The sequence below is a fragment of the Choloepus didactylus genome, chromosome 17, assembly GCF_015220235.1.
Source record: "Choloepus didactylus isolate mChoDid1 chromosome 17, mChoDid1.pri, whole genome shotgun sequence".
In the NCBI taxonomy this organism is placed as follows: domain Eukaryota; kingdom Metazoa; phylum Chordata; class Mammalia; order Pilosa; family Megalonychidae; genus Choloepus; species Choloepus didactylus.
The window spans coordinates 78649011-78676074 of record NC_051323.1 but is presented as its reverse complement, the minus strand read 5'-3'; the positions used below and the strand labels follow the sequence as shown (position 1 = coordinate 78676074).

Here is a 27064-nt window from a genome sequence, read left to right as displayed (position 1 = left end):
ACTGTGGGTTCACTTCCTAGGCTGGCAGCCGTGTATGGGTAGGGGTCGACTCCAGCAGAGCGCTTGACACACGGTGGGTGCACGACAAACACACGGCAAATGGACAATGACACACGGATGCCTGAATTCTGGGGACAGCCAGAAAGCTACTGGCTAGGTAAATAGGTAAAAAGGTCCTGGTTTGATGAGTGTTTGACGTGTGTCTCATGGGAGAAGCTGGGGTCTGTAAGTTAATTCATACTTTTATTGAACACCTAATAAAATTTAACATGAACAAAACAGACACAGCCTTGCCCTCATGGAGCTTTCATTCTGGTGGGACAAGACAGGCATTATTCATACGTATAATCATACACATAAATGTAAAATTAAAATTGGGATGAATGCAAGAAAAGTAAAGGAAGCCAAGAGAACATCCAGAGGCCCTAACCTGTGTAAGATGGAGTTGCCCGGAGGAGGTGGTATTTGGATGAAATCTGAGGATAAGAGGGGAAGACAAGCTTCCCGAGGCAGGAGGGTGTGCTGTGAGCCCTGAAGAAGTGCAGAAGGCAGAGAGAGTGCAGCTCCGAGGGACTGGTGGAAGGTGGCTGAGACGCAGCTGAAGTGCAGGCTCTGCACGCGTGTGGCTCCTGACACGGCAATGCCAGAGGAGGGGCCTGTTTGTCACCTAAGGGGAGACCCCCAGTAGGACCGACGTGAATGTGGGTGGGAAGATCTGAGCTGGAGATCACCATCAGCATTCGGACAGCAGGTAGAGCCAAGAGGACGGGCTGGGTCACCACAGACGATGGGAGACTCAGAGAGAAATCTGAAAAACTCCCACATCTAATGGAGCAAGTGGAGAGGGAAAACCCAATTAAGGAGAAATGAAAAGCATAGACCCAAGGAATAAGGAGCCAGGACATGGGGACACGGGAGGGGCGGGCTCTGCGAGGGATGAAGCGGCACCTCCTCCCACCACCACTACCACCCAGTGTCTGCGTACACGCCAAGCAAGAGGAACGGAGTTGGCCAGCGGGTGGGAGGAAACCGGAACTGGTATTGGTATGTTCTGAGAAATTTCGTTGAAAACAACAGGAAAATAGTGACAAGGAGAATATTGTGTTACTGTTTCTGTTTTTTGTTTTCTTTTTTTTGCAGGTGGGAGGTAGGGAGGCAACATAGATTAATTTATTTGAAACTTAGGTAATAAGAAATGGGAGGATAGTCAGAGCTCCAGAACAGGTAGAAGGAAGATGGACCGATGAGAAATGAATGAGGAATTTAAGCACCTCTACGTAGCTACTGTCTCTCGTCCCCAGGGAGCCTTAGGAGAAGTCTAGGGTCATGCAGCGAGCTGGAGGTAAAACCAGACACAAAGTGCTGCCCTAAGAGTGCAGCTCCTTCTGTTCTGGTCTAGACGGTCTACTCCAGTTCTCCTCCGGGCAACGAGAGCCTGGAGCACGGGGATCGCATGGTGTTGAGATGCTTTTCTTCAGGAGCGGTTTGAGGCAGAGACCCTGGCCTTTATTTCAGAAAGGCACCAAGTCAAAGACAGCAGCTGGGAGGTGACGGAGGGAGGTCACCAGCCTGCAACTGAGTGACAGCACCAGGCGAGGAGACCAGGGCTGGTTAGCACTGGCCAGGCCATTCCTTCATGGAAGGGGTGGACCCAGCAAGATCAGAAGGCCCCGAAGCGGCCGCTGCACCTCCTACCTTAGTCCTGCCAAGGCTTCGCGTCCCACCGTGACAAGCTTTCAGGTTAGGGCAAATTTCCCAGGAGTTAGATGGACAGTTTTACAGGGCAGCACATTGGGTCATTGCCACTTCAGCACTGGGCTGAGCCCAGAGGGATCAGACAGAAGGAAAAGGGAAAGTGCTGGAGCGCTAGAGTCTGCAGGCCCTGCTGTTGGGAATCCCAGCCGCCACCACAGCTCCTCACGTTTGCAAAGCATTTTCCTGTCACATGTAGATGCTAAAGCATTCACTGTACTTCTGTTTCGGGGGCTAGGGAGGCCAAACCTGCTCCCTGCCTTGAACTTGCAGACAGTGCCGTGACGGGGACTTGCTCAAAGGACTATGGGGACGTGGGGAGAATTTCTCTGGGTTTGGGTATTGGTGCCTGTAACAAGGGTTGGGGGCAATAAGCCTCTCTGTTTTTCTCCTTCCATCCCTAGTCCTCAGAGCCTTGTAAGGGGTGAAGAAATTACCAAAGAACACTCTAAGATCTCCCCAAATGGCCACGTTGCCTAAAATACATGTCCGCACAGCCGTCTTCCCCTGGAGCTTTGCAGAGTTCCAAGTCTGTCGTTCTGTGAGATGAGTCCTCTCTGGCCGTGGGAAGCGTGCATCCTCGTGTGCACACCTTCACACTCAGGAACTCGCTTTCTCCAGACAGGCAGTCTTGTCTTCATCCTCCACACCCACCACTCCCCACCCACGTTCCCCCAGAAGCGCCCCCGACGAGGCAAAAGGCCTTTGCTTATGAAGCTTCAAACCTCTTCCTGGTTCACCCCAGACTGACCGAGGGCACCCACTCGTCTCCGGCTTCCGGCCTCAAGGCCCACCGGGTCCACACCACATGTGAAGGCGGCCGGAGCAGTGGGCACAGCAGGAAGGAAGGCTGCGCCCACCTTGGGCATCGGGCGGCGACTCGCCCAGCCGAGTCCACGCCCTGCACGGCACCCAGGAAGGACGGCAGGGCCGGGTTCCGTCCCAACCACAGGGGTGCCCCCACCCGCCGCCCGGAGGTGCTTTCCAAACGCTCCCGCCCAGTCCTGGAGCCAACGTCAATGTCTTTCAGCTCCTTGAAGGCACCAAGACCTTGGGCACAGATTGTTTCCTGTGGAAACACTTCCGTCTGCTCAGCACCTACGTTTTCCACCCTGCGGGGCTGGCTCACCCAACACTGGGCCTCTTCCAAGAGACCTCCGCTTGAGATGGTCATTCCCAGTTTGTCAGATTGCAACCCCAAAAAGATTTCAAGTTCCTTGAGGCCAGGCCTCTTGTCTTGTTCGGGCTTGCACCTGACCACTGGTGCTGAGATGGAAAGAAGTGGAAACCGTCATTCGTAGGCGACAGGAATCACAATTTAGAAGCAGAGGGCTATGAGGACTTACTCTTACGTTTTCTTTACGAGCCACTGCCCCACCCAGCCCGGGGCTCTCAGCAGATTTCTCGACCAGCACTGGGAACTTCTCAGAGCAGACGCTCCTCCGTCCTGCCGCAGGCTGGGCGCTGGCTTCGCCGCTGTGTGATTCCGAGGGCTCTCGAGTTTGAGAGCCACTGCCCCAGTCCTGGGGTCAAGCTTGGGCCGTGACAGTCACCAAGGGGAGTCTTAGAAATGGGGGAACCGCACCCTACACGGCTCTGCCCTGCTTCCCATCACTGTCGGCCGCAGCAGGCACAGCTCGAGGTTGTTTGGCTCCATTCAATGGATGAAAACACTAAGATATAAAAGCAAACAAAAGTTTCTCAAATGACAAGGTAAATATGGGCAGAGCCCAGTCAGGATCTGGCCCGAGGCTCTCCACAGTGACACCGAATCACCCCGAAGCCAAGCCAGCCCCAGCACCCGAGAATTTACCATGTGGGAGGCAGCGGGGAGGCTCGGCAGGCAGGTGCCCCTGTAGGGCCACATTGCTCAGGGTGCAGTTTCGGGTTTCTGCAGCCAACTTGCAGAGACGCAGACTTTCCAAGATGCACAGGGCCGAGTCCTGCCATCTAAGAGTGGCATGTGGTTTCTGAACCTTTCCAGCTGCCTGCTGGGGGGCAGGGACCCCGAGCTTCTGGGGCAGCGGGCGCCGCCTGGTGCTCATGGCTGGACCCGCAGGAGCCGGGAGGCCGCAGGGGACCCTGGACCCAGCCCCGGTTGCCTCTGCTAGGAAGGGGGAGCAGAGCAGGCCCCACACCGGGGATTTGGCCAGAGGGCGTTTCCTCCTGAAGGCTGCCCAAGCCAGAGGCCTCCAGCCTTTCCTTTGCCTTTTTTTTTTATGTTTCAAGGGAACTTGATTGTCCGGCTGCAGACAGCTGGGGCCTGAGGGCACCTGGCCAGGCAGTTCTGAGTGTGCTGTGCAGTGGGCCCTAATGGGCACGGCGGGCCCTTCTGCCCTCGGCCACAACCTCCTGCAACCGCGTCCCTCAGGGCCTGCCCCACCTGCTCCCCTCACCCTGAGGACTCTGCCCCGGCCCCTCCGGGAGGCCGCGCTGCCCTGCACTAGGCCTGGCTCTTCTCACGTGAGCCGGTCGCAGAAGTCGTGTGGATCAGCTGTGGCCCCAGCCAGAAGCCCACGTGGCTGCAGGGACAGCTATGACTGGGCCACCTGTCCACACCACCTGCACCCACACCAGCTGCCCCCATCGCCTGAAGCTCCTCCCCTGTCCCCCGTCCCCCGTCCCGCATCCGTGGCTCCATGTCCTTCTGCTCAGCCGGGCCCCTGTGGCCTGCCCCGGAGGATCCGTGCAGCCCTGTGATGGCCTGATTTTTGGTTTGTGCCCTTCTGATAGTGAACCCGTGAGGAAAGAGCAGGGGACACGTCTGCCACTTGCTGCAGCACTGCCTGGCAAGTGGAGTAAGTGGACTCGGGGTGAGGCACAGGCCGGGGCCTGGGACAGGGTCGAGGCCAGGAGGGCGGCGGAGGGTGCTCTTGGCACCTGCCCCAGGTGGCTGCCGCAGCTGCAAGCCGGCAAGTTCCCTGTTAGCGTGAGAAGACACCTCGGTCATTCGAGTTTGTGTTTTTCCACATAATTTTGTTTAAGGCTGGTTCTCTGGCTCAAAAGGGAAGGAAAAGGAGAAATCTGAGAAGCTGTGACTCGGTGGCTCCCTCCCTGTGGAGGGCCGGCCGTTGGCAGGGGAGCCAAGGACATGGGGGTTGTTTGGGATGTCAGGCTCCCCGTGCACATGCGAAGGGCTGTGGGTGTGAGCTTGTTTGCACAGAGGCTCTTCGAAGACCCTGCTAGGACGAGGCCCGAACTGAGCCCAGTGCAGCTGGAGCCCTCAGAGGAACCTGGGCCGGGAGGGGACACGGGGAGGGAAGGGGCCGAGCGGCAGAGGCCAAGGTGAGTTATGTTGAGAGTGATGGAGAGCAGGGGCTGCTGACACCTTGGTTCTGGACTTTCTGCTCCCAAAACCGAGGGAAATTCCTGTTTTTTAAGCCAACGGGTTTGTGGTACTGGTCACCACGGCTGTGGCCAGGTGGGAAGCGGGAGGGCAGCAGCTCCCTGCAGGGCCTGACCCGCTGCCGGCTGTCCCCTCCCAGGCCACGGAGGGCTGAACCAGCTGGGAGGGGCTTTTGTGAACGGCAGACCCCTGCCCGAGGTGGTGCGGCAGCGCATCGTGGACCTGGCACACCAGGGCGTGCGGCCCTGCGACATCTCCCGCCAGCTCCGTGTCAGCCACGGCTGCGTCAGCAAGATCCTCGGCAGGTAGGCACGAAATTCCGGGCGCAGGCCCGCTCCGCCACTTTCCCTCGGCAGCCCCCGGCACTCGCGGCCGGCTCCCAGTCCCGTTTGGTCCCAGGACCTGAACAAGGGGTCCTGGCACTTCGGGGCCTCATGTTTCCCCAGGACCTCCCAGTCCTGTTTTTACCCTGACCTCCCTTCTGTCCATATCTCCTTCCTTTAGTTTCTGCAACTCCCCTTTTCTCCTTTACCCATTTCTCATTTTCTGTGGTGTTCTCTGCACCTGAAGCAAGGAAATCTTACCTCCTATTCCCAAATGTGCTGCCCCTGCGGAGACCCAGGGAAATGGACCCACTGGGGGGAACACATGGTCAGAAGTGGCTCCCAAGGGCTTGCCCCTCGAGAGGAAGGTCTGAATTTGTGCTTCTCAAGCCAAAACTCTCCAAGCACCTGCCAGAGAATCTCCAGGGTCACTTGGGGAAAGGCCCTGCCTGGGCCTGCAGAATCAGCCTGTCGGGAGCCAGGCCTGGATGCTGGGCTGTTTGTAAGATGACCAGGTGATGCTTATGAAATCCGAGGCTGGAGAAGCCGTCTATGAGGCTCCAGAGCAGAATGGCAGCTCTGGTTCTGCATCACCTCCACAGCACCTGCGTGTCATCACTTGCATGTTATTGTCTGCACATAATCACCAGTGCATCACCTTTGCATCATCTAGAACTCAGTTGCACTTATCAATTGCACATTATCACCTGGACATCACCTGCACTTATTGCCTGCACGTCACCTGTGCATCAACACCTGCCTCTCACCTGTGCCTCACCCCGGGCTGCAGATCACTAACCCAGTGATTCAAAAGAAATTGGGATCAGCAAGGTCTTCTGTGCTGACGTAGCCACGTGTCCTAATCTGGAAAACTATGTCCATCAGAAATGTGCCTCACCTGAGGCTTTGGGGTTCTGCATCAGCTCCGTGGAGCTGCACCCCCTCTCCACTCACAGGACAGCTTGATGAGGTCAAGGGGCCTAAGCTGTCATCGTCTGTGAAAACCCTGGTTTCTTGACTGCAGTTGTCAAGAAATAGGGTGGTCCCTTACTGGGGTAGGGAGTGGGGCTTCCCCGAGATGGGTGAGACCCCAGCATGGGCTGTGGTGTTCGGGGGTCTGGGGGCAACGGGGGTGGTGCTGAGCTCTGGATAGTGGGGACAGGGGAGTGGAGCTTTAAAGAGCCAGGCTTTTTCTTCATGGCAGAGGAGACTTGAGTGTTTCCACAACAAAGAGGAAGGGGAGTTATCCTGACAGGCCACTGACCTGCCGAAGCAGCTGGCTGGGGAGGGTGGAGCAGAGACCTGGGCGAGTGCTCAGTTGAGGTGCTGGGCCTGGCCAGGTGGGGATCCTGGAGCCCGTGAGGAGGCCAGCTTTGCCCCATGGTGACCGGGTAGAAGGGGAGTCACTTCTCCAAGGGCCAGGGTGGGGAGAAAGGTGGACAGCAGCCAGGACAGAGTGGCAACCCCAGCTCACATCCAGGTAGGAGGAGCACCAGGATGGCCAAGGAGAATAGTGAGCAATGCCTGGATTGAGAAAACCGCTGCTGCAAGCCTGTAATTCACAAGCAGTGGGTACACTGGGATTCGGTTCCTGCCCATAAGATGACTCGGGCAGGTGCACTGCCACAGGAGACAGGCTCAACAGAAGGGACAGGGCAGTCAGGGTCCCAGGTGAGGACTTCAGTGGAGGGTTCTGGTTTGGCAACAGCATGAACCTACCCAAGCAAGGGAGACGACCATGCTGGGCACATCAGGTGTCCAAGGCCAGTCCCAGGGCTTTGCCCTCCTCCCCAGAGGTCTCCTGGGGAAATGAGAGTCTCTGGCTACATCCCTTCCCGGAGACCCCCGCCTGCTTACTTGGGAATTCCTGGGGTTGTCTATTGGAGTAGGTACTACGAGACTGGCAGCATCCGGCCTGGGGTGATCGGAGGCTCCAAGCCCAAGGTGGCCACCCCCAAGGTGGTGGAGAAGATTGGGGACTACAAGCGGCAGAACCCCACCATGTTTGCATGGGAGATCCGAGACCGGCTCCTAGCAGAGGGCGTCTGTGACAACGACACGGTGCCCAGCGTCAGCTCCATCAACAGGTGAGCTCCACCAACAGGTGAGCTCCACCAACAGGTGAGCGGAGTGGCAGCCGCAGGATGCGGGCCCTGGGGCCTGATGGAAGCCTCCAGCCACAGGACGTGGGCCCTGGGGCCAGGGGAAGGGCTGGCTCGGGCAGAGCAGGGGCTGTGGGAAGCCAGGCAGGTGCACACCTCCCCACCTCCTCCACTACCCTCCCCCAGGGACCCCACCCCGTGAAGTCATCTCTGCAGTTTCCTGCCTCACACACCACATCCCCTTTCATTCAATCAGCAACCTCTTTGGACTGGTCATTTCCTCAGCCACAAGACTCCTCGCCTGGCTCTCATTCAAACACTGGCTCATTCCCTAGTCATTCCATTCTTCATTCACTACCCAGTTAACCATTTTCGCACTCGCACATTAATTCAGCCACATAATTCACTCGTGTGCCAGGCCCCAGGGACCCATGACTCCCGTCCTCGTGGAGTTTACAGTCTAATGAGGAAGACTGAGGCTAATCAAGAAACCCCACAAACCGTCGTAAAAGTGCAAGACTAGGTCCTGCCTAAAGAGAGGGTGATGAAGAGCTAGGTAAGGGGCTGTGAAAGGCTTCCCCCAAGCAAGAAGCGACGAATGCGCAGTGAATAGGTGGAGGTAGGGGAAAGCGCGCTGGGCAGAAGCAGCAGCCCACGCAGAGGCCCGTGGCTAGCAGGTCACCCCTTAGAAGCTGAGAGGAGCCAAGGGGAGAGTGAGGGCGGCCGTGCTCCAGGGGCCGGGGCCTTGGACTACAGCCCCTGACAGATTTAAGCAGAGGCTGACTTGCATTTCAGCAAGTCCACTCTGCCAGCGGCAGGGAGAACGGATTAGAAAGGGACAAGGTGGCTGGGGTGGCTGGGGATGGTCCTGGGGAGAGCTGGAGAGCTCGGAAGGCCAAGCCCAAGAGCTTGGGGACAGCATGACGGGGATGTGAGGGACAAGCAGAGGAGCTGCGTCACCTGCATTGCTGCCCGGAGAGGCTGGGGCGGACCCCACGAGGGCCAGACGCCAGGGGGACCCCTGGGGCATGAGGTGGCCTTTGAGGTGCCCGAGGGGGCTGTCAAAAGGACAGTGGGGTCTGGACCTTTTTTTTCTTCCTCACAGAATCATCCGGACGAAAGTGCAGCAGCCATTCAACCTCCCCATGGAGAGCTGCGTGGCCACCAAGTCCCTGAGCCCAGGACACACGCTGAGTGAGTGTCCTTGGTGCTGCATGTCCCCCACGAGCACACACATCTGCAACTTGTGAGCCCAGATGTGGGCCGAGCCATGGCCTTGCTGCGAAGCCTTGACCAGGTCCCCAGGACTTAGAGGTGGCGCCGACCCCGAGAACCTCCCGTCACGGCCCCGGCAGGAGCAGCTGCAGCCTTGCCAGCTCTGTCCTGCAGGCAGGGTGGGCGCTGGGGCTGTGAGGCTGCCCCCTCATGGCCCTCTCCCCCTGCAGTCCCCAGCTCGGCTGTCACGCCCCCGCAGTCACCCCAGTCTGACTCCCTGGGCTCCACCTACTCCATCAACGGGCTCCTGGGCATCACCCAGCCTGGCAGTGACGGCAAGAGGAAGATGGATGACAGTGAGTGCCAGGCGGGTGGGGGGCATTGGCTCAGCACCCTGTGCCTTGTGTCCAAGCCGTCCCCTCCCTTGGCAGCCGCTCAGCGTGGGCCTGGCTCCAGAACCCAGGGGCAAGCGAGGTGGGGGACTGAGCGCTCTCCCTGCCTGGGGGCTCCAGGTGACCGGGACAGCTGTCGGCTGAGCCTCGATGCCCAGGAGGGTGGCGGGCCCCGCAAGCACCCGCGCTCGGACGCCTTCGGCCAGCACCACCTGGAGCCGCTCGAGTGCCCGTTCGAGCGGCAGAACTACCCGGAGGCCTACACCTCCCCCGGCCACACCAAAGGCGAGCAGGTAAGGGGCCAGCCCCTGGTGCTCTCGGAGAGGGCCACCGTCCGCCCGTGTCCCCCCATCGGCATTCCGTCCCCACCCAGCCCCTCCTGTGGGGCCTCCGCGCCGACCTTCCCATCAGGACCCGGCTGGCGCCTTCAGCCCCACCTCCACTGCCCACTCCGAGCACCCGAGTCTGCATCCTCCCCTGAGCAGGCTGCTCAGTCCCAGGTGTAAAATCCCAGATGCACACAGGCTGTGTCTTCTCCCCATTCTCTGCCTGGAAAAGTCCTGCTCGGCTGTTCAGACTCAGCACAGACGCCCTGCCCCGCAGACAGCTTGTGGCCCCTCCGGGCTTCTGCATGTCTGTGAGCTGCTCCCAGCTCTTCACAGTGTGTCACGGCGGGCCAGTGATAAGAGCAGCATCTGAAACTTGTTTTCAAATCTCAGCACCTATATTTGTGCTCTGCTTATCACAGATACCCAGTCAAGGTGTCATGAATGTATCACAAACAACCTGAGGAACCCAGAATAGTAAATTGCAGTTCCAAGGGAATTTCTAGCTCCCAAACACAGGGCAGATGGTTGGACTAAAATGTTTGGCTTCTGTAAAAAGTGGGCAGGGGTGTCCAAGGCCCCACCAGAGCCCAACAGAGATCCGAGCCCTTCCTGGCTCAATGCCTCCCCCGACTAGCCCCGCCAAACCCCCAGCTGAGGAGTTTCTGTGGGGGTTCTGCTCACCCCTCTTTGCTCAGGCCATCATTCGATCCATGCACTTGTAAGATCTGAGGAGGACAGAGCTGGTGAAGCTGGGCATAAGCTGAGCCCCGGCCCATGGCCACTCCTGCAGCAGGGCAGGCAATCTGTGTCAGCGATTTATCAGCCTAGGCTGTGGCGAGCATGACGGGTGCAGAGAAAGCCGGGAGCGAGTTGGCATGGCGCAGCCACAGCTCTGGAGAGAACAGGGTGGCCGCATGGACACCAGCCAGCAGATCCCTGCTGCTGGGTCCCTGGGCACCCGCTCCATCGCGGAGCCATTCTCGGGCCCTGGGGGGCCTGTGTGATCACAAGGGGCCCGGGCACCACGTGTGCGTCCACTCCCAGGGGTCTACAGGGACCCCGGCAGCACCTGCTCCCGGCCCCCCAGGAGGGTGGCAGGAACCCAGGGCCAGGGTGGGGCTCGGGCCGCGGGCCCTGGTTTCACCCTGAGTGGTCTGTCGTTCTTTGTTCTGTACGTTGTGCTTCTGTGGAAGTTCTCACTTGAAGACTGGAAAAGGGGGTTTGGAAACCACTGGATGCTCCAAGTCATCATCCTCTCGATGAGGACACTGGCGCCCAGCAAAGCACATCACGTGTCCCACCCTCACTCGTTCCTTCACCTGCCAGCGCTTGGGGGCCCCTGGCTGCGTCTGGGGCACCTCTTGCCAGCAGCACTCGCCTTCCTGCTGCTGTGACAGAGAGCACCGCACTCTCCCAGCTGGCACAGGAGTCCGAGAGGAGGGAGGGCCTCACACCCGACCCTGGACGGGACGCGTCGTCATCCGTGCGAGAACCAGAAGCACCCGTGGCCTTGCCCTGGTTGCCACTTTACTACCAGGCATGTGGAAGGGAAGTCTGTACGAATCTTGTGCCTCTCCTTCACAGACACCCAAAGAAGCAGGTCAATAGAACACAAATATTACAATGACAGAGACCAAGAATTTGACAGCTCCGAGCCTTCACATAACTCAGACATTGCAATACCTTGATCACGGCTTATTGAGCATCTACTGCTACCAAGAGCTCTGTGCCAGCCCCAGAGCCACGTGTGTAAAATCCCACGTAGCCCTTCCATCGGCCTTGAGGGGAGAGCACAGGTGAGAGCACGGAGGTGGGATGTCAAGGAGAGGAGAGCCCCTCAGCTGCAGCCACTTCTGGAGCATTGCGGCCCCCCACCCTCCACGCCAAGGTCACTTCCAGGAAACACCCAGTTCCCACTTGCTCCATGCATCATCCCCAGTCGCTTGAGTGCACAGGAGTTTTTTCTTTCCTCACTAAATTGCCTGGATTTCAGAACAGCTATAGGATTTTGAGTAAATATTATGGCATCAAATCAACCCAACCATAAGACATTTTCAACTTCTCTTTTTCTTACATCTAGAAAGTAGGTGTTTTGTTCAATTTCATGAAGCCAGGCTCTAAGAAACACCACCCTGCCTCCAAGTGCTGGTGGAAGTCTGAGGCTGCCAGAAGTTTCCGGCAGCTGCAAAATGCTGTGGCTCCTTGCAGAGCCTGGCTGGACGGAAATCATGAAAAGCAATCACCTTTTGTGGTGCCATGTGACCACGGAGCGTTCCTTGATTTCAGTTTTGCACGTTTAGCAAAGTGCATTTGTGATGCGTGTGATCCCTGTGTGGGCGTATGCGTGTGCATGCACGTGGGCGTATGCGTGTGCATGCACGTGTGTGTACGTGTGTGCATGTGTGGGGTGTGTGTGTACACGAGCACGTGTACATGTGATGGTATGTGTGTGTGCACATGTGCATATGCACGTGTGTACGCACGTGTGGGGTTGTGCACACGTGTACGTGTGTGCATGTGGGGGTGTGTACACGAGCACATGTGCGTGTGATGGTATGTGTGTGTGCACGTGTGTGTATACGCACACATGTGTACGCACGTGTGGGATGTGCACGTGTGTGGGGGTGTGTGTGCACGAGCACGTGTGAGTGTGATGGTATGTGTGCGTGCACGTGTGTATACACATGCATGTACACACGTGTGGGGTTGTGCGCTTGTGTGCATGTGTGCATGTGTGCGGGGTGTGTGTACACAAGCACGTGTGCGTGTGATGGTATGTGTGCGTGCACGTGTGTGTATACACATGCGTGTACACACGTGGGGTTGTGCACGTGTACGTGTGTGCATGTGTGGGGTGTGTGCATACACGAGCACGTGTGCGTGTGATGGTATGTGTGCGTGCACGTGTGTATACACACGCGTGTACACACGTGTGGGGTTGTGCACGTGTGTGCATGTGTGGGGTGTGTGTGTACACGAGCACGTGTGTGTATGATGGTGTGTGCGTGCACGTGTGTGTATACACATGCGTGTACACGTGTGTGGGGTTGTGCACATGTGTGTACGTGTGCACATGTGCATGTCTGGTCCCCTGGCAGAGGGGCCATAGTGGGGGTTGCAGATGCTCAGCTGAGCACCTCGGGATTGCTGTTCAGATGTCAGAGGTGGCTGGTGGGTTATAAAATGAGGTCTGATTGAAGAAAATGTCTGGAACTTGATAAAGAGTCTTTCAGACAGAATTAACCCTATATAGCATCTTTAGGCTGAACCTGCTAGTTTATACTTGCTTGGATTTGGAGAAACGAAACCCCATGTATTGTGTTGTGTTGTTACTGGGTCAGGACCAGAATTCCTGGTTCATTACACAGACCGGGACAGTGACCCTCTGGGCTTCAGGCTCAACATGTAAGAGACTCAGTGTCACAGGCCCCACGGTGGCCGGGGGTCCGAGCTCTGCAGTCAGCTCTCTGCAGAGGTGAGGGGTGCGCTGTGCTGCCATTCAGGGTGATGGCTGAACCCCAGGCCTGGGCGTGTGACGAGCTCCTTCTCCTCTCCAGGCCATGGCCCTGTGAGTCTTGTACTCTGTGGGACCAGGCAGGGTGAGGGGCTGGCCAGGAGAGCAGCTTTCCCACCAGGGCCTGGTCCTTCGACGTCCATCAGTGCCAGCCTTGGATTCTGGGATTCTGGGGCTTGGGAGGGGAATCCCTGAGCCTGGGGCTGGAAGACACTGGAGACCAAATGAAGCTCCTCAGGAGGGAGTGGGAACGAAAGGGCAGAAGGGAGCGGAGAGGGGAGAGGGGAGGGGAAGGGGGAGGGGGAGAGGGGAGGGGAAGGGGGAGGGGAAGGGGGGAGGAGAGAGGAGAGGGGGGAGGGGGGAGAGAGGAGAAGGGAGGCGATGTGGGGGGAGCTAACCCCCGGCCTTGAGCTGACTGCTCTTTGTCCCCCAGGGCCTCTACCCGCTGCCCCTGCTCAGCAGCCCCCTGGATGATGGGAAAGCTGCCCTGACCCCTTCCAACACACCCCTGGGACGCAACCTGCCGACCCACCAGGCGTACCCCGTGGTGACAGGTACGGACCGGAGCTCACGGCCTCCGGAACCAGCGGCGGGTGGGCCGGGCAGGGGCGGCGGAGCCGGCGCTGCGAGGGGAAAGGCGCCGGGGTCCTGGGCCTGCAGAGGCGAGGGGCCGAGGGGCCGAGGGGCCGGGCGGCCGGCATGGCAGGGAGAGGCGGGAGCTCTCTCCGGCCACCCCATCGCCACTCGCGGGAGACGCAGCGGCCAAGGAGCTGCTCCCCCTCCTCACCCAGCCGAGACACCCCAGCCCTCCCCACATCGCCATCGCTCCCCTCCCTCCTCGTCGCCCCTCGCCCGCCCAGCGCCCCCCTCCCTGGGCCCGGCCGCGCCGCACCCGCATCGCCATCTCACACCCTCTCTCCTTGTTGTCTCCCTCCTCCGGCAGATCCTCACTCACCCTTCGCCATAAAGCAGGAAACCCCCGAGGTGTCCAGTGCTAGCTCCACCCCTTCCTCTTTATCTAGCTCCGCCTTTTTGGATCTGCAGCCCGCGGGCCCCGGGCTCCCGGCCGCCTCGGTCCCGCCCTTCAGTGCCTTCCCCCACGCTGCCTCCGTGTACGGGCAGCTCCCGGGCCAGGCCCTGCTCTCAGGTACGACAGGGAGGTCTCCGCCGGCAGGAGCGGGGCGGGAGGGTCCTCAGGGCCAGACCTACTGGCCGCTCGCCCGGCGCCGACTCCGCTCTCGGAGGTGCTGGCGCTGCAGCAGGGCCGGGGCCAGGCGGCAGGGAAGTAGGGGCTGCCAGCCTTGCCGCGCCGCACCCCAAGACCCACGGACAGCAGGCACCCCGAGGCCAGGCACTGGAAAGTGGTGACCCCCCGGTCCTGGAGAAGAAGAAGAACAGGAAAGTAAGCTTTGGAGGGAACCAGGCATTGGTGTTTGGAGCAGATTTCCGAAGACAGTTACTCCAGTTGAGCCCCTAATGCAGCTGTCCCCACACCCAGCTCCCCGGCATCACGCATCGAGGACACTCAGGCATCTTTAGATCTGATAAACTTAGAGACTCAACCTGGGGGGGTGGGCGCTGGGGAACCCCGTCAGGAGCCTCGTCAGCCGTCAGCAAACCAGGAACTGAGAGGGCCTCGGAGCCTCCTTCCCAGGCGGGCGGGGGCCGCGTCCCCGAGGAGGGGAGCCACCCGAGCAGCCAGGGCCTGAGGGGGTTTGGTCGGGAAGAGGCCGTGGTGGAGGCAGGGAGGGCGGAAGCCCTCAACAGTCTGAGAAATCCAAAGGGCTTCCGCAAGAAACGAGACCAGGGCCAGCGGAGGAAGCCAGAGTGGCCCCGTCTCCGTGTGGCTCTGCCTCAGTGGCACCCGTTAGAGCAGGGAGCAGCGGGGGCTGGGGGCCGCTCGGAGGCAGCGGAGTCGGACAGCCCCTCTGGCCTGGGGGCTCCCACACTCGCTGGACTGCACAGCTCTCTTGAAATGAGGCCTTGGCCAAAGCCAGGTGGACACAGCAGATGAGAGCTGCTCCACTTAGGGCGGGGCCCTGCCCCTGGACATGGGTTCTGGACTGGCCCAGAGACACCCCAAGGACAGCTAATTCAAGTCCATCAAACCTCTGTCCTAACTGACCCTACGTTTTCTGTCTGCCCGGAACCTGGAATTCCGTTCTCACATCTCCACATCTCGCCTGTCTTGGAAGAGGTGGAGACAGAGGTGAAGGTGACTCCCAGAAGCCTGTGTGTGCATAGAGGGGCAGCATTCACGGGTCTGCAGTGAGAAAGAAAACGCTGACTTGGAGTTGGAAATGTCAAGAGGGCAAAAGCAGAGATGGGACATTTGTTTTGACCAAACGGTTAAAGGAGAAGAATCTGTGAGCTGAGTGAAATGACATCAGGCAGAGAAAATGGAGTGGGGAGGGCTGGGGGGCGGCGGTCACTGGGGAGGCGGCCCGGGGAGGGGCAGGGGAGCTGCAGAGACGAGGTAGGGATGGCGCATCATGTCGGGCCGGGGAACCTCAGCTCCTGCGGACCCTGGCGGGCTTGGTGGGGTCCGCTGAGGAGACCGAGAGAGACAAGGCAGGGGGGAGCTGGCGTGTCCCTCACAGACCCCTGTGTGACGAAGTGCAGTTGCACAGCCCCCAAACCTCCACACTGTCTCCCCTCACCGCCACCATTTTAGGGCTTCGAGGGTCCCCTGTGAACGTGCAGTCACATCGGGGTGACACTGGGAACTTCCCCAGTTCCTGCTCTGGTGGACATGCCCACTCCTCAGGTTGGCGGGTCCCGGAGCCAGGCCCACGCGATGCTGGAGAGCAGGGCCGGCCGTGGGGCGCAGCCCGAGGGTTGGTGCGGTCGCAGTTGATTCGTCTGGGGGGGGGGGGGGTGGCGGCCGGTTGCTAAATCCTAAGCTCTCAGGATTGCTCGGAGGGTACCGGCGGCGGGGGCTCTTTCCCGGAGGCGAAGGCGAGGCGGGGGACTTGGCCAGGTCCCCGGCGGGGGGCGTGCAAAGTATGGAGGGCGGCGAAAAAGGAACAGGCGTGCGGTCGGGGTTACTGCTTCTAGGGGGAGTGGCGGCCGGTAGCCGAGCCCTCAGCTCTCGGGGCTGCTTAAAGGGTACCGGCGGCGGGGGCTCTTTCCCGGAGGCGAGGGCGAGGCGGAGGACGTGGCCAAAGTCCTCGGCGAGAGGCGTGCAAGGTGTGGAGGGCGGCGATAAGGACAAAAACACTCTTCATCCAGTAGGAGTATGCGCCAAAGAGATTTATTCAGGGGTGATTACAGGTTATATAGGCTGGTAAGAGGGGCAGGGCTGGAAAGGAGGTGAAGTAGCCTAAAATGGCAATATTGAAGGGAGAGGGGCTAGGATTGGTTCTGAGAGGATTCAGGAGCCGTTGCAGCGGGCGGGGGTTGTTTGGGCCACGGTGCATGCGCACTGGCGGTGGCAGAAGTGGCCTTGGCACAAGGGAGTATGTGGGTAAGATAAGGAAGTGGGGAAAGGGCAGTTGGGAGAAAGGCGGTTTCCTCCGGCAAGCCTCCCCTGCCAGTGGCATTTTGGGTGAGGAAAAGGGAGCTGCCTTGACCTCGCTCCTCAGGCTCGGGGGGGCTGCAGAGGGCACTCACGCCCGTACCTACTACCCTCCCCAGGGGGTGATATCAAGTCCCCTGGCCCAGGCCTGGTAAGTCGAGGCACAAGCTCAGCTACCCGCACAGGCGGGACACGGTTCTTTTAGGGTGAAGAAGCCAAGAGAGTTTATTAGGGGAGAGTACAAGCTTATATCGGGCGTTTAGAGGGCGGGGTAGCTGTAGAGGTTAAAGGCTTGGATTGGTTCTGAGAGGGCGCGGAGGTTGATTGAAAAGGGGCGAGAGTTGCTCCGGTAACGGTGTCTGGCAACAATGTATGCGCACTGGTGGTGATGGGAGTTGCACCGGCAACGGGGAGTGTCCGGGCAAGATAAGGGGGTGGGGAAAAGGCGGTTCCCTCCTGTCCGGCGCCGCCCCGCTCGACCCCTGTTCCCCGGCCGGCGAGGGGAGAAACAAGGGATGAGAGAGAGAGAGATGCAGACCACGCAAACTGACCTGGCTGGAAGTCACGACTCGAGCCACACGGCGGTTGCGAGAGCAAGTCTTTTACTGAAGCTAGATAAGCATTCTCTGTTACAGGTTTCCACGCGGGGCAGAGTGCCTCGCGGGAGAGCAGCCTCGATGTGGCCGTCAGGTATGGCTCCTAGTGGGCTGTCTCCCCGAGGTTCGCTTGGGCAAACTCTTAAGTACTCTACTCATAACCAATGATCTAGCGCCGCGCATATGCACTCAATTGGCAGATAGGAATAGTGAGTGTGCACGTCATAAGCGGAAGCAGGATATGGGCGCCATCTTGGCTCATTCGATGGGCGGGGGGACTTTGGAGCAGGTTTACAGCGCATGCGCTATGCCCGTCCCGGGAGACGGCTCTCCACACCCTCCGGCAAGCCTCCCCTAACGGTGGTATTTTGGGTGAGGAAATGGGGCCTGCCTCCGGCCTCACTTTCCCAGGCCCGGGGGGCTGTAGAGGGCGCTGTCGCCCGTGCCCACCACCCTCCCCAGGGGCTGATCAGGTCCCCCAGCCCAGGCCCGCCAAGTTGAAGCACGTAATCAGTGTCCCGCAGGTTGGGGTCAGTGCAGAAGCAGCGGCTCTGAGGGGTGCAGGGCCGTGTCCACACTGGGCTCTGGGTGCTGGCGGGAGCCCCTGAACCTCCCACCATGGGGCCTGCCCCAGCCTGGCCCTCAGGAGCAGCATGAGCCTGGACCCAGGAGAGAACTGAGGACACGGTGGGAGGGGGCAGGAGCCCACCCGAGGGGTAGAGAGCTGGATTGAAGGGAAGGAAATTATTCCCCCGACATGGTGCAGAGAGGGGAGCCTCTTCGTGCCATAATTGGCTCAGGCTCCCCATCCTCTGAGTGACCCCCTGAAGACCCCAGTGCCCGGCCCCCTCCTCTGAGTGGTTCCCAAAGGACCCCAACCTTCCCAGGCTCCCCCACCAGTGAGTGAGTTCCTTCTCCACAGAATCTCCCCTAAGGGTCACTTCCTCCCCCAGCCCAGCAACTCCCCAGGGGGCTTTCCAGCCGAGAAGGCAGAAGCACAGGGTTTGGGGGACAGTGGGCTGCCCATCCCCTCTGGACGTCCTTCTGGGCTCCCGACTGGCCGAGACAGTGCCGCAGAGGCTGCAGCCCAGTGGCTCGGGGAGCTCCGCGTTGGGTCTTATCAGCAGAAGACAGCTTCAAAGCGTCCACTAACTTCCATCCTTTTGTGCAAAATTGTATTTAGTCCTGCCAAGGAGTTTTCCAGATTGCCATAAATTCTCCTTACTATCAGAACAAGATAAGGAATTGAAAAGGGGTCACGTAGAGGGTAAACATCAAAGGGGACAAATAAAATTGGCTGAATTCACTTCCACCCCATGAATTCCTCCAAGTAATGGTTTTGACCCTGGGCTCTCCCCGTATGTGAGCTCTGAACCCATATTCCTGGGCTGCTGCGTTCCGTTAGCGCTCCTCTCTACAGCCGTGGAAACAGACCTGCGCCCGTGTCAGCTTCTTAAGATCGGGGCCGTGTTGGAAGTGTGTTTGAGTGCAGGAAAGACGGACTTGCAGCCCCAGGACACACCTGTGCTGAGGAGCCGTAGGGAGCTGCGTAGCCAAGAGGGCACAGTCGCGGCTTCCGGGCCTTCGCGTCTAAGAGGGCTGCGCGGCTCGTGGCTGTTTGGAAGAACCTGCATGTTTAAGGGATTGAAGCAGCAAAGAGTTTGGTGGGACCATTGTGAGTCGATGGTTCCCAGGTTGGGGGACGTCTCGAGGGACGCCTGGCACCCTCTCCAGGTGGGCTTGCGCCCTGGGGAAGCTTCGGGGTCTGCTCTAGCATTTGACTCAGATACATTTGCCACATGGAGGAGAATCAGATGCCTGAGGGGAGACAAGGGCTAAAAATTCGGAATACAGTGCAGTAAGGCCGATGATCTCGGGGGCTGGTTGTCAGGAGACGGGACCCCACGGGCAGCTGCGGAGCCCAGGGAGCGGCTGGGTGAGGGATGGACAGGGACAGGGCGTGCGGGGCCGGGGGCCCCGGAGTGACGAGGAGGGGAGCACCGGGCCTGGGCGGCCGCCACCGGCCCCCTCCTCTTGCCCTCCTCGCGGCCCCTTCCCTGGCACGGGCGTCGTCGTCTCTCCAGGAGCCTCGGCCGGGCTGGGAAGCCGAGTCTGGGAGTCAGTGTTACGGCCGTCTCAGCAGACAGCTCGAGTTCCACCCCGCGAGACGCCTGCATGTCTCTCCCTCACTTCTCTGCGAAAGCTCCCCAACCCTCGCCCGTGTCTCCAGCTCGCCCGGTGGACTGAACCCGCCGCCCTGTTTGGTCTGGTGCCAACCACGGCTGGGCACTGTGTTAGAAATCAGCAAATGGGGGTGGTGTTCAGTTTTACCGAACTTTCCTGTAGTTTTAAATAACGGACACTGATGGCTCGTTGCTAGCATGTGCCTGCCTGTGGCCTGAAATTAGCTGACAGAGTAGCGTAAGAGGCCCGTGAGGCTGCTCTTACTTTCCCCTCTAACACTGAGGCTTGGGGCTGTAGTGGCTGGTCTGAGGCACTCGGAGAAGGTGCCGGAAGCCAGACAGGCGCCCGAGCCTGAGTCCCAGCGGCTCCCTGCATGGGAAGGACGGAGGTGTCATGGGGAGCGGGTAGAGGCGGGGGCTGCCACTCCCTGCGATGCACAGGAGAGCCCCACGGTGGAGCTGTTCTGTCCAAAGTGCCCACGGTGCGGAGAGAGAAGAAGCCATTCGTCCTCCAAGCCGGGGCAGGGTGGCAGACATGCTGGGACGTGGTGCCTGGCCTGGGCCGCCCCGAGAGACCACGGCAGTGCCCACCCAGCCCAGAGCCCTCGGGTGGATGAAACACCGGGTCCGCGGGACCCCCGGAATGGGAGGGGCTAGAGGACAGGCCGGTCGGGGGACACCGGCTCCTTGCCCAGCTGCCGATCTTCTCCAAGGCCAGGGCTGCAGCACACGTTAGCCCCCATCTCCAAATTACAGACGACCAGAAAGAGATGGGCATCTGTTTTGCTGAAAATGGTTCTTTTGGGGACTGGAGTAAGCAGATGTGCAGTTTGTGGTCCTGTGTAACCTGAAGATGCCCCACACTTCCTCCAGGGCCGGGAGGCGAGGAGGGGTGTACATTTGGGGGAGCGTGAGTGATTGGCTCGCAATGTCTGCTGCAGGTCCAAACCGGGGTGGGGGGGCACCCCTTTGTAGGGCCTGTTGGTTCTCCTCAGAGCCAGGGGCTGAAGGGGATGTGCTTCTAGTGGATTCATTCAGGGCAGCTGTGCCTACTTTGGGGGGCAGCTGACGAAGGACCAGGAGATGTAACCCCCTCCGCCACCTCCAGTGTCATGGCCTTCTCTGTATGATAAAATTCCCATGAACGAGATGACTGGAGAACGTGAACAATGCACAACTGCACAGGCAAGTGCTGCCTGCATGGTGGAGCCTCAGGAGACCCTCAGGAGAGAGGGACGTGGGCTCAGGGGGGCCGGGACAGGGCAGGAGGGGTTGGGAGAGGGTGGGCCCGGCTGGGGGAGGGCTGCGAGCCTCGGGAGAGGGGCATGAAGCTGGGAGCCCATGGCCCCTGGTGACTCTCTGCTGTGTTTTTTCAGGGCGAGAGATGGTGGGACCCACACTGCCTGGATACCCGCCCCATGTGCCCACCAGCGGACAGGGCAGCTATCCCTCTTCTGCTATCACAGGCATGGTGGCAGGTAAGGGCGGGCTGGGCCGGAAGGGGAGCCTGCAAAGGGGGGATGTGGGAGAGGTGGCTCCGCAGCGGCCAGTGGAGGCATGTCCCACGCGTGGGCTTCCCAGAGGTCCCTCAGGAATGGGCCACAGGGCTGGAGAAAGCACCGCAGCCCTGCTCCTCGCCGCTCCCCGCTCCCCTCCTTCCCAGACGCCCAGACAGAGCTGGGTTCCGAACCCCACCTCCTCTCTCACGGGTCCCGAGAGCCAAGCACAGACGGCCCCCCCGGCACCTCTGTCCCCTCCTGTGAGAGATGACCAGGGAGGGCGATGAGGAAGATGATGAAGGGCATTCCCCGTGGCTCCTGCACTCGCTCTGCCCAGGCTCCCGTGCATTCCCGCCTTCTCTGGGCATCCTGGGACCTGCCTGCCGGGCACGGGGCTTCCTCCCTGCAGTGCTATCATCAGCCAAGTGACCCCGGTGTTACGGTCTAGACAAGTGAGGACAATGGGACTTTCTTTGGGCGGGTCCCACTCTTTTGGGAACCCTACAGGAAGGACCCAGGGGTGGGTGTGGTGGAACTGAGACATGTCCACTGCCCAGACTGGCCTGGGGACCCAGTGCTTCTGGAGGAGGCTGTGAACCAGGGACCCTGGACCCCCAGTGCCTGGTGCAGCCTTCTGGCCGTGGCCTGGCAGGGGTTAACCTCTGCAGCCACTGCCCTGGGTGCCCTGCACTGAGACAGGTGGGCCGGCTCTCGGGCAGAGCGGGGAGGAGAAGCACCGCACCCCTGGGAACCCGCTGAGCTGGCACTTGTTGCTGCCTGGTTACCGTGGCGATGTGCTTAATGCAGCGTTGAAAATACAGAACCCTGACTGCTCTCTGCCTCCCTCCCTTCCTCTTCTGGAGCGTGAAATGAGATTGGTCAAGATAAAAAAGGAAAAGATTCGGTTATTTTTTTAAGAGTGAGGATAATGGGGTCTCTCAATCAAATCCCGGGCCCCAGTCGGTCCCCCAGCCACCTTCCAGCCGCTCCACCTTGCCTGCTCCTGAAGCCCTGGGGTTTTCTCCTAATGACGACACCTTCCCTGGGGGCAAGCCCCGGGCAAGGGCTCCTGGGGCCTCTCACCAAAGACCTTCAGGTTGTTCCAGGCTGACCCCAACCCAAGCGAACTGCAAAAGGGAGGGCCTTGTGTACTCGGGGATGGCCCCGGGTGGGGGCTTTCAGAAAATGCCCCAGGAACGCCAATGCGTTCTTAGGGAAATTTTTTTATGGAAAAAAAATAGAAAAATTATTTGTCCATCTCTTAACCACTATCCGGATCTCCCTGTTGATGGGATGGCAATTCCTCCACTTCAAATCAGTAAACCTTCTTTGAGTACCGACTGTGTGTTAGGCACATAAAAAAGGCTTAAAATAAGGCATGCCACTACATTCACGCACTGTGGAAGGAAGGATGCATTCGTTTACTGCTGTGTGTGGCCACTCACACCAGAACTGTTCCTCATTTAACCTCTGTGGGAGTTTGGTGTCATCCAGGTTTCATAGCTGAGCAGACTGAGGCTCAGAAAAGCAAAGGAGAGTGTGCAGGGTCATAGCCACACTAAGTGCTGAGTTGTTCAGACACAGGTCTTTCGATTTCAAATCTGGGGCTGTTTCCATTACACTACACTGCCTCTCACCATACCAGAAATAAAAATACAAGCCACGGGAGGTGGCAACAGAAACAAGGCCAGGATACAGATTTCTCTTGTCTCCCTCTCTCCCTCTCTTTTACCTCCTTCCATTAATTCATCCAGCATTTTTGGGGTGCCAACTCTGCACCAAGCATCACAGTAAACATCCAGGTCTCCAGGATGAGAAGCCGAGTCACCCTCAAGGAGTGCAGACAACCTGTGGGACACAGCGGCGAGGAGCCCCTGACTCTGCTCCGGGCAGTGGTGGGGACTGTGCCTGGCTTGTTCCCCAGGGAAGACGTCCGGGGGTGCGAGCCTCCCAGACTGACCCTCAAGGGGAACAGGGGCGACTGTCCACTGCAGAAGAAGAGGAGGCAGCTCTGGGTGTGGGACCCCAAGTTCAGGCTCCGACAGGGCGGGAAGGGAGCTGGGTCTCGGCGAGCATGCGCACTGGGTTTACGACTGGGACCAGCCGCGGAGGTGGGGAGGTGCCTTGTCAGGGCTCCTGGCGTGGGGGTGGCAGGGGCGGGCCGGGTTTGGGGTGTGCTGCTCTGCCACACGGGAGGTCGGGTCCACGGGACATTAACACCTGCTCACACGCCACCCAGAGAGCGCCCCTTGACCGCCACCTCGGACTAGTTCCCTGTCTGGCCCACCTCATTCTTTACCACAGTACGTCGCGTCTTGTTTCCCTCTCAGCACTGACCCCAAGCAGGAACTGTGGGTTCACTTCCTAGGCTGGCAGCCGTGTATGGGTAGGCGTCGACTCCAGCAGAGCGCTTGACACACGGTGGGTGCACGACAAACACACGGCAAATGGATAATGACACACGGATGCCTGAATTCTGGGGACAGCCAGAAAGCTACTGGCTAGGTAAATAGGTAAAAAGGTCCTGGTTTGATGAGTGTTTGACGTGTGTCTCATGGGAGAAGCTGGGGTCTGTAAGTTAATTCACACTTTTATTGAACACCTAATAAAATTTAACATGAACAAAACAGACACAGCCTTGCCCTCATGGAGCTTTCATTCTGGTGGGACAAGGCAGGCATTATTCATACGTATAATCATACACATAAATGTAAAATTAAAATTGGGATGAATGCAAGAAAAGTAAAGGAAGCCGAGAGAACATCCAGAGGCCCTGACCTGTGTAGGATGGAGTTGCCCGGAGGAGGTGGTATTTGGATGAAATCTGAGGTAAGAGGGGAAGACAAGCTTCCCGAGGCAGGAGGGTGTGCTGTGAGCCCTGAAGAAGTGCAGAAGGCAGAGAGGTGCAGCTCCGAGGGCTGGTGGAAGGTGGCTGAGACGCAGCTGAAGTGCAGGCTCTGCACGCGTGTGGCTCCTGACACGGCAATGCCAGAGGAGGGGCCTGTTTGTCACCTAAGGGGAGACCCCAGTAGGACCGACGTGAATGTGGGTGGGAAGATCTGAGCTGGAGATCACCATCAGCATTCGGACAGCAGGTAGAGCCAAGAGGACGGGCTGGGTCAGACGGACTCAGGAGAAATCTGAAAAACTCCCACATCTAATGGAGCAAGTGGAGGGAAAACCCAATTAAGGAGAAATGAAAAGCATAGACCCAAGGAATAAGGAGCCAGGAGATGGGGACACGGGAGGGGCGGGCTCTGCGAGGGATGAAGTGGCACCTCCCTCCCACCACCAACACCCAGTATCTGCGCACACGCCAAGCAAGAGGAACGGAGTTGGCCAGCGGGTGGGAGGAAACCGGAACTGGTATTGGTATGTTCTGAGAAATTTCGTTGAAAACAACAGGAAAATAGTGACAAGGAGAATATTGTGTTACTGTTTTGTTTTTGTTTTCTTTTTTTTGCAGGTGGGAGGTAGGGAGGCAACATAGATTAATTTATTTGAAACTTAGGTAATAAGAAATGGGAGGATAGTCAGAGCTCCAGAACAGGTAGAAGGAAGATGGACCGATGAGAAATGAATGAGGAATTTAAGCACCTCTACGTAGCTACTGTCTCTCGTCCCCAGGGAGCCTTAGGAGAAGTCTAGGGTCATGCAGCGAGCTGGAGGTAAAACCGGACGCAAAGTGCTGCCCTAAGAGTGCAGCTCCTTCTGTTCTGCTCTAGACGGTCTACTCCAGTTCTCCTCCGGGCAACGAGAGCCTGGAGCACGGGGATCGCATGGTGTTGAGATGCTTTTCTTCAGGAGCGGTTTGAGGCAGAGACCCCGGCCTTTATTTCAGAAAGGCGCCAAGTCAAAGACAGCAGCTGGGAGGTGACGGAGGGAGGTCACCAGCCTGCAACTGAGTGACAGCACCAGGCGAGGAGACCAGGGCTGGTTAGCACTGGCCAGGCCATTCCTTCATGGAAGGGGTGGACCCAGCAAGATCAGAAGGCCCCGAAGCGGCCGCTGCACCTCCTACCTTAGTCCTGCCAAGGCTTCGCGTCCCACCGTGACAAGCTTTCAGGTTAGGGCAAATTTCCCAGGAGTTAGATGGACAGTTTTACAGGGCAGCACATTGGGTCATTACCACTTCAGCACTGGGCTGAGCCCAGAGGGATCAGACAGAAGGAAAGGGAAAGTGCTGGAGCGCTAGAGACTGCAGGCCCTGCTGTTGGGAATCCCAGCCGCCACCACAGCTCCTCACGTTTGCAAAGCATTTTCCTGTCACATGTAGATGCTAAAGCATTCACTGTACTTCTGTTTCGGGGGCTAGGGAGGCCAAACCTGCTCCCTGCCTTGAACTTGCAGACAGTGCCGTGACGGGGACTTGCTCAAAGGACTATGGGGACGTGGGGAGAATTTCTCTGGGTTTGGGTATTGGTGCCTGTAACAAGGGTTGGGGGCAATAAGCCTCTCTGTTTTTCTCCTTCCATCCCTAGTCCTCAGAGCCTTGTAAGGGGTGAAGAAATTACCAAAGAACACTCTAAGATCTCCCCAAATGGCCACGTTGCCTAAAATACATGTCCGCACAGCCATCTTCCCCTGGAGCTTTGCAGAGTTCCAAGTCTGTCGTTCTGTGAGATGAGTCCTCTCTGGCCGTGGGAAGCGTGCATCCTCGTGTGCACACCTTCACACTCAGGAACTCGCTTTCTCCAGACAGGCAGTCTTGTCTTCATCCTCCACACCCACCACTCCCCACCCACGTTCCCCCAGAAGCGCCCCCGACGAGGCAAAAGGCCTTTGCTTATGAAGCTTCAAACCTCTTCCTGGTTCACCCCAGACTGACCGAGGGCACCCACTCGTCTCCGGCTTCCGGCCTCAAGGCCCACCGGGTCCACACCACATGTGAAGGCAGCCGGAGCAGTGGGCACAGCAGGAAGGAAGGCTGCGCCCACCTTGGGCATCGGGCAGCGACTCGCCCAGCCGAGTCCACGCCCTGCACGGCACCCAGGAAGGACGGCAGGGCCGGGTTCCGTCCCAACCACAGGGGTGCCCCCACCCGCCGCCCGGAGGTGCTTTCCAAACGCTCCCGCCCAGTCCTGGAGCCAACGTCAATGTCTTTCAGCTCCTTGAAGGCACCAAGACTTGGGCACAGATTGTTTCCTGTGGAAACACTTCCGTCTGCTCAGCACCTACGTTTTCCACCCTGCAGGGCTGGCTCACCCAACACTGGGCCTCTTCCAAGAGACCTCCGCTTGAGATGGTCATTCCCAGTTTGTCAGATTGCAGCCCCAAAAAGATTTCAAGTTCCTTGAGGCCAGGCCTCTTGTCTTGTTCGGGCTTGCACCTGACCACTGGTGCTGAGATGGAAAGAAGCGGAAACCGTCATTCATAGGCGACAGGAATCAGAATTTAGAAGCAGAGGGCTATGAGGACTTACTCTTACGTTTTCTTTACGAGCCACTGCCCCACCCAGCCCGGGGCTCTCAGCAGGTTTCTCGACCAGCACTGGGAACTTCTCAGAGCAGACGCTCCTCCGTCCTGCCGCAGGCTGGGCGCTGGCTTCGCCGCTGTGTGATTCCGAGGGCTCTCGAGTTTGAGAGCCACTGCCCCAGTCCTGGGGTCAAGCTTGGGCCGTGACAGTCACCAAGGGGAGTCTTAGAAATGGGGAACCGCACCCTACACGGCTCTGCCCTGCTTCCCATCACTGTCGGCCGCAGCAGGCACAGCTCGAGGTTGTTTGGCTCCATTCAATGGATGAAAACACTAAGATATAAAAGCAAACAAAAGCTTCTCAAATGACAAGGTAAATATGGGCAGAGCCCAGTCAGGATCTGGCCCGAGGCTCTCCACAGTGACACCGAATCACCCCGAAGCCAAGCCAGCCCCAGCACCCGAGAATTTACCATGTGGGAGGCAGCGGGGAGGCTCGGCAGGCAGGTGCCCCTGTAGGGCCACATTGCTCAGGGTGCAGTTTCGGGTTTCTGCAGCCAACTTGCAGAGACGCAGACTTTCCAAGATGCACAGGGCCGAGTCCTGCCATCTAAGAGTGGCATGTGGTTTCGGAACCTTTCCAGCTGCCTGCTGGGGGGCAGGGACCCCGAGCTTCTGGGGCAGCGGGCGCCGCCTGGTGCTCATGGCTGGACCTGCAGGAGCCAGGAGGCCGCAGGGGACCCTGGACCCAGCCCCGGTTGCCTCTGCTAGGAAGGGGGAGCAGAGCAGGCCCCACACCGGGGATTTGGCCAGAGGGCGTTTCCTCCTGAAGGCTGCCCAAGCCAGAGGCCTCCAGCCTTTCCTTTACCTTTTTTTTTTAT

General features: G+C 58.9%; 2 protein-coding genes across 13 annotated transcripts in view; one reads left to right on the top strand and one right to left on the bottom strand.

Annotated features, from left to right (window-relative positions):
• The window catches only part of LOC119511976 (paired box protein Pax-8), a 71247-nt gene that overhangs the window by 19135 nt on the left and 25048 nt on the right, over nt 1-27064 (top strand). Inside the window, exons 2-10 of one of the 11 annotated variants that reach the window (XM_037806435.1) lie at nt 2157-4550; nt 5238-5403; nt 7308-7508; nt 8629-8717; nt 8969-9094; nt 9170-9423; nt 13407-13527; nt 13996-14120; nt 20646-20747. In XM_037806435.1, coding sequence (XP_037662363.1) covers nt 4289-4550; nt 5238-5403; nt 7308-7508; nt 8629-8717; nt 8969-9094; nt 9170-9423; nt 13407-13527; nt 13996-14120; nt 20646-20747 — 1446 coding nt within the window. In that variant the 5' untranslated portion in view covers nt 2157-4288. Of the gene's footprint in view, nt 1-2156; nt 4551-5237; nt 5404-7307; nt 7509-8628; nt 8718-8968; nt 9095-9169; nt 9424-10652; nt 11846-13406; nt 13528-13916; nt 14121-20645; nt 20748-27064 lie in introns of those variants that run through there. The other 10 variants (XM_037806431.1, XM_037806433.1, XM_037806432.1 and 7 more) reach the window with 10 other exon arrangements.
• On the bottom strand, nt 12427-13791 carry LOC119511978 (basic proline-rich protein-like). 2 transcript variants are annotated; one of them, XM_037806442.1, is made up of 2 exons: nt 13515-13791; nt 12427-13186 (listed from the first exon to the last, which is right to left on the bottom strand). In XM_037806442.1, exons 1-2 carry the CDS (start codon nt 13709-13711, stop codon nt 12919-12921), a joined length of 465 nt encoding a protein of 154 aa, XP_037662370.1. In that variant the 5' UTR covers nt 13712-13791; the 3' UTR covers nt 12427-12918. The 2 variants fall into 2 exon arrangements, with proteins under 2 accessions (XP_037662370.1, XP_037662371.1); XM_037806443.1 differs by having other exon boundaries at nt 13536-13791.

Excerpts from the sequence above, each read along its gene's own strand:
- LOC119511978 (XM_037806442.1), bottom strand. The coding sequence starts at position 13,711 with ATGGGGTGGCCGGAGAGAGCTCCCGCCTCTCCCTGCCATGCCGGCCGC. Across the intron at positions 13,187-13,514 it reads TCCGTACCTGTCACCACGGG|TGTCTTCCAGCCCCAGGCTC; the intron begins GTACGCCTGGTG and ends TTTGGTCTCCAG.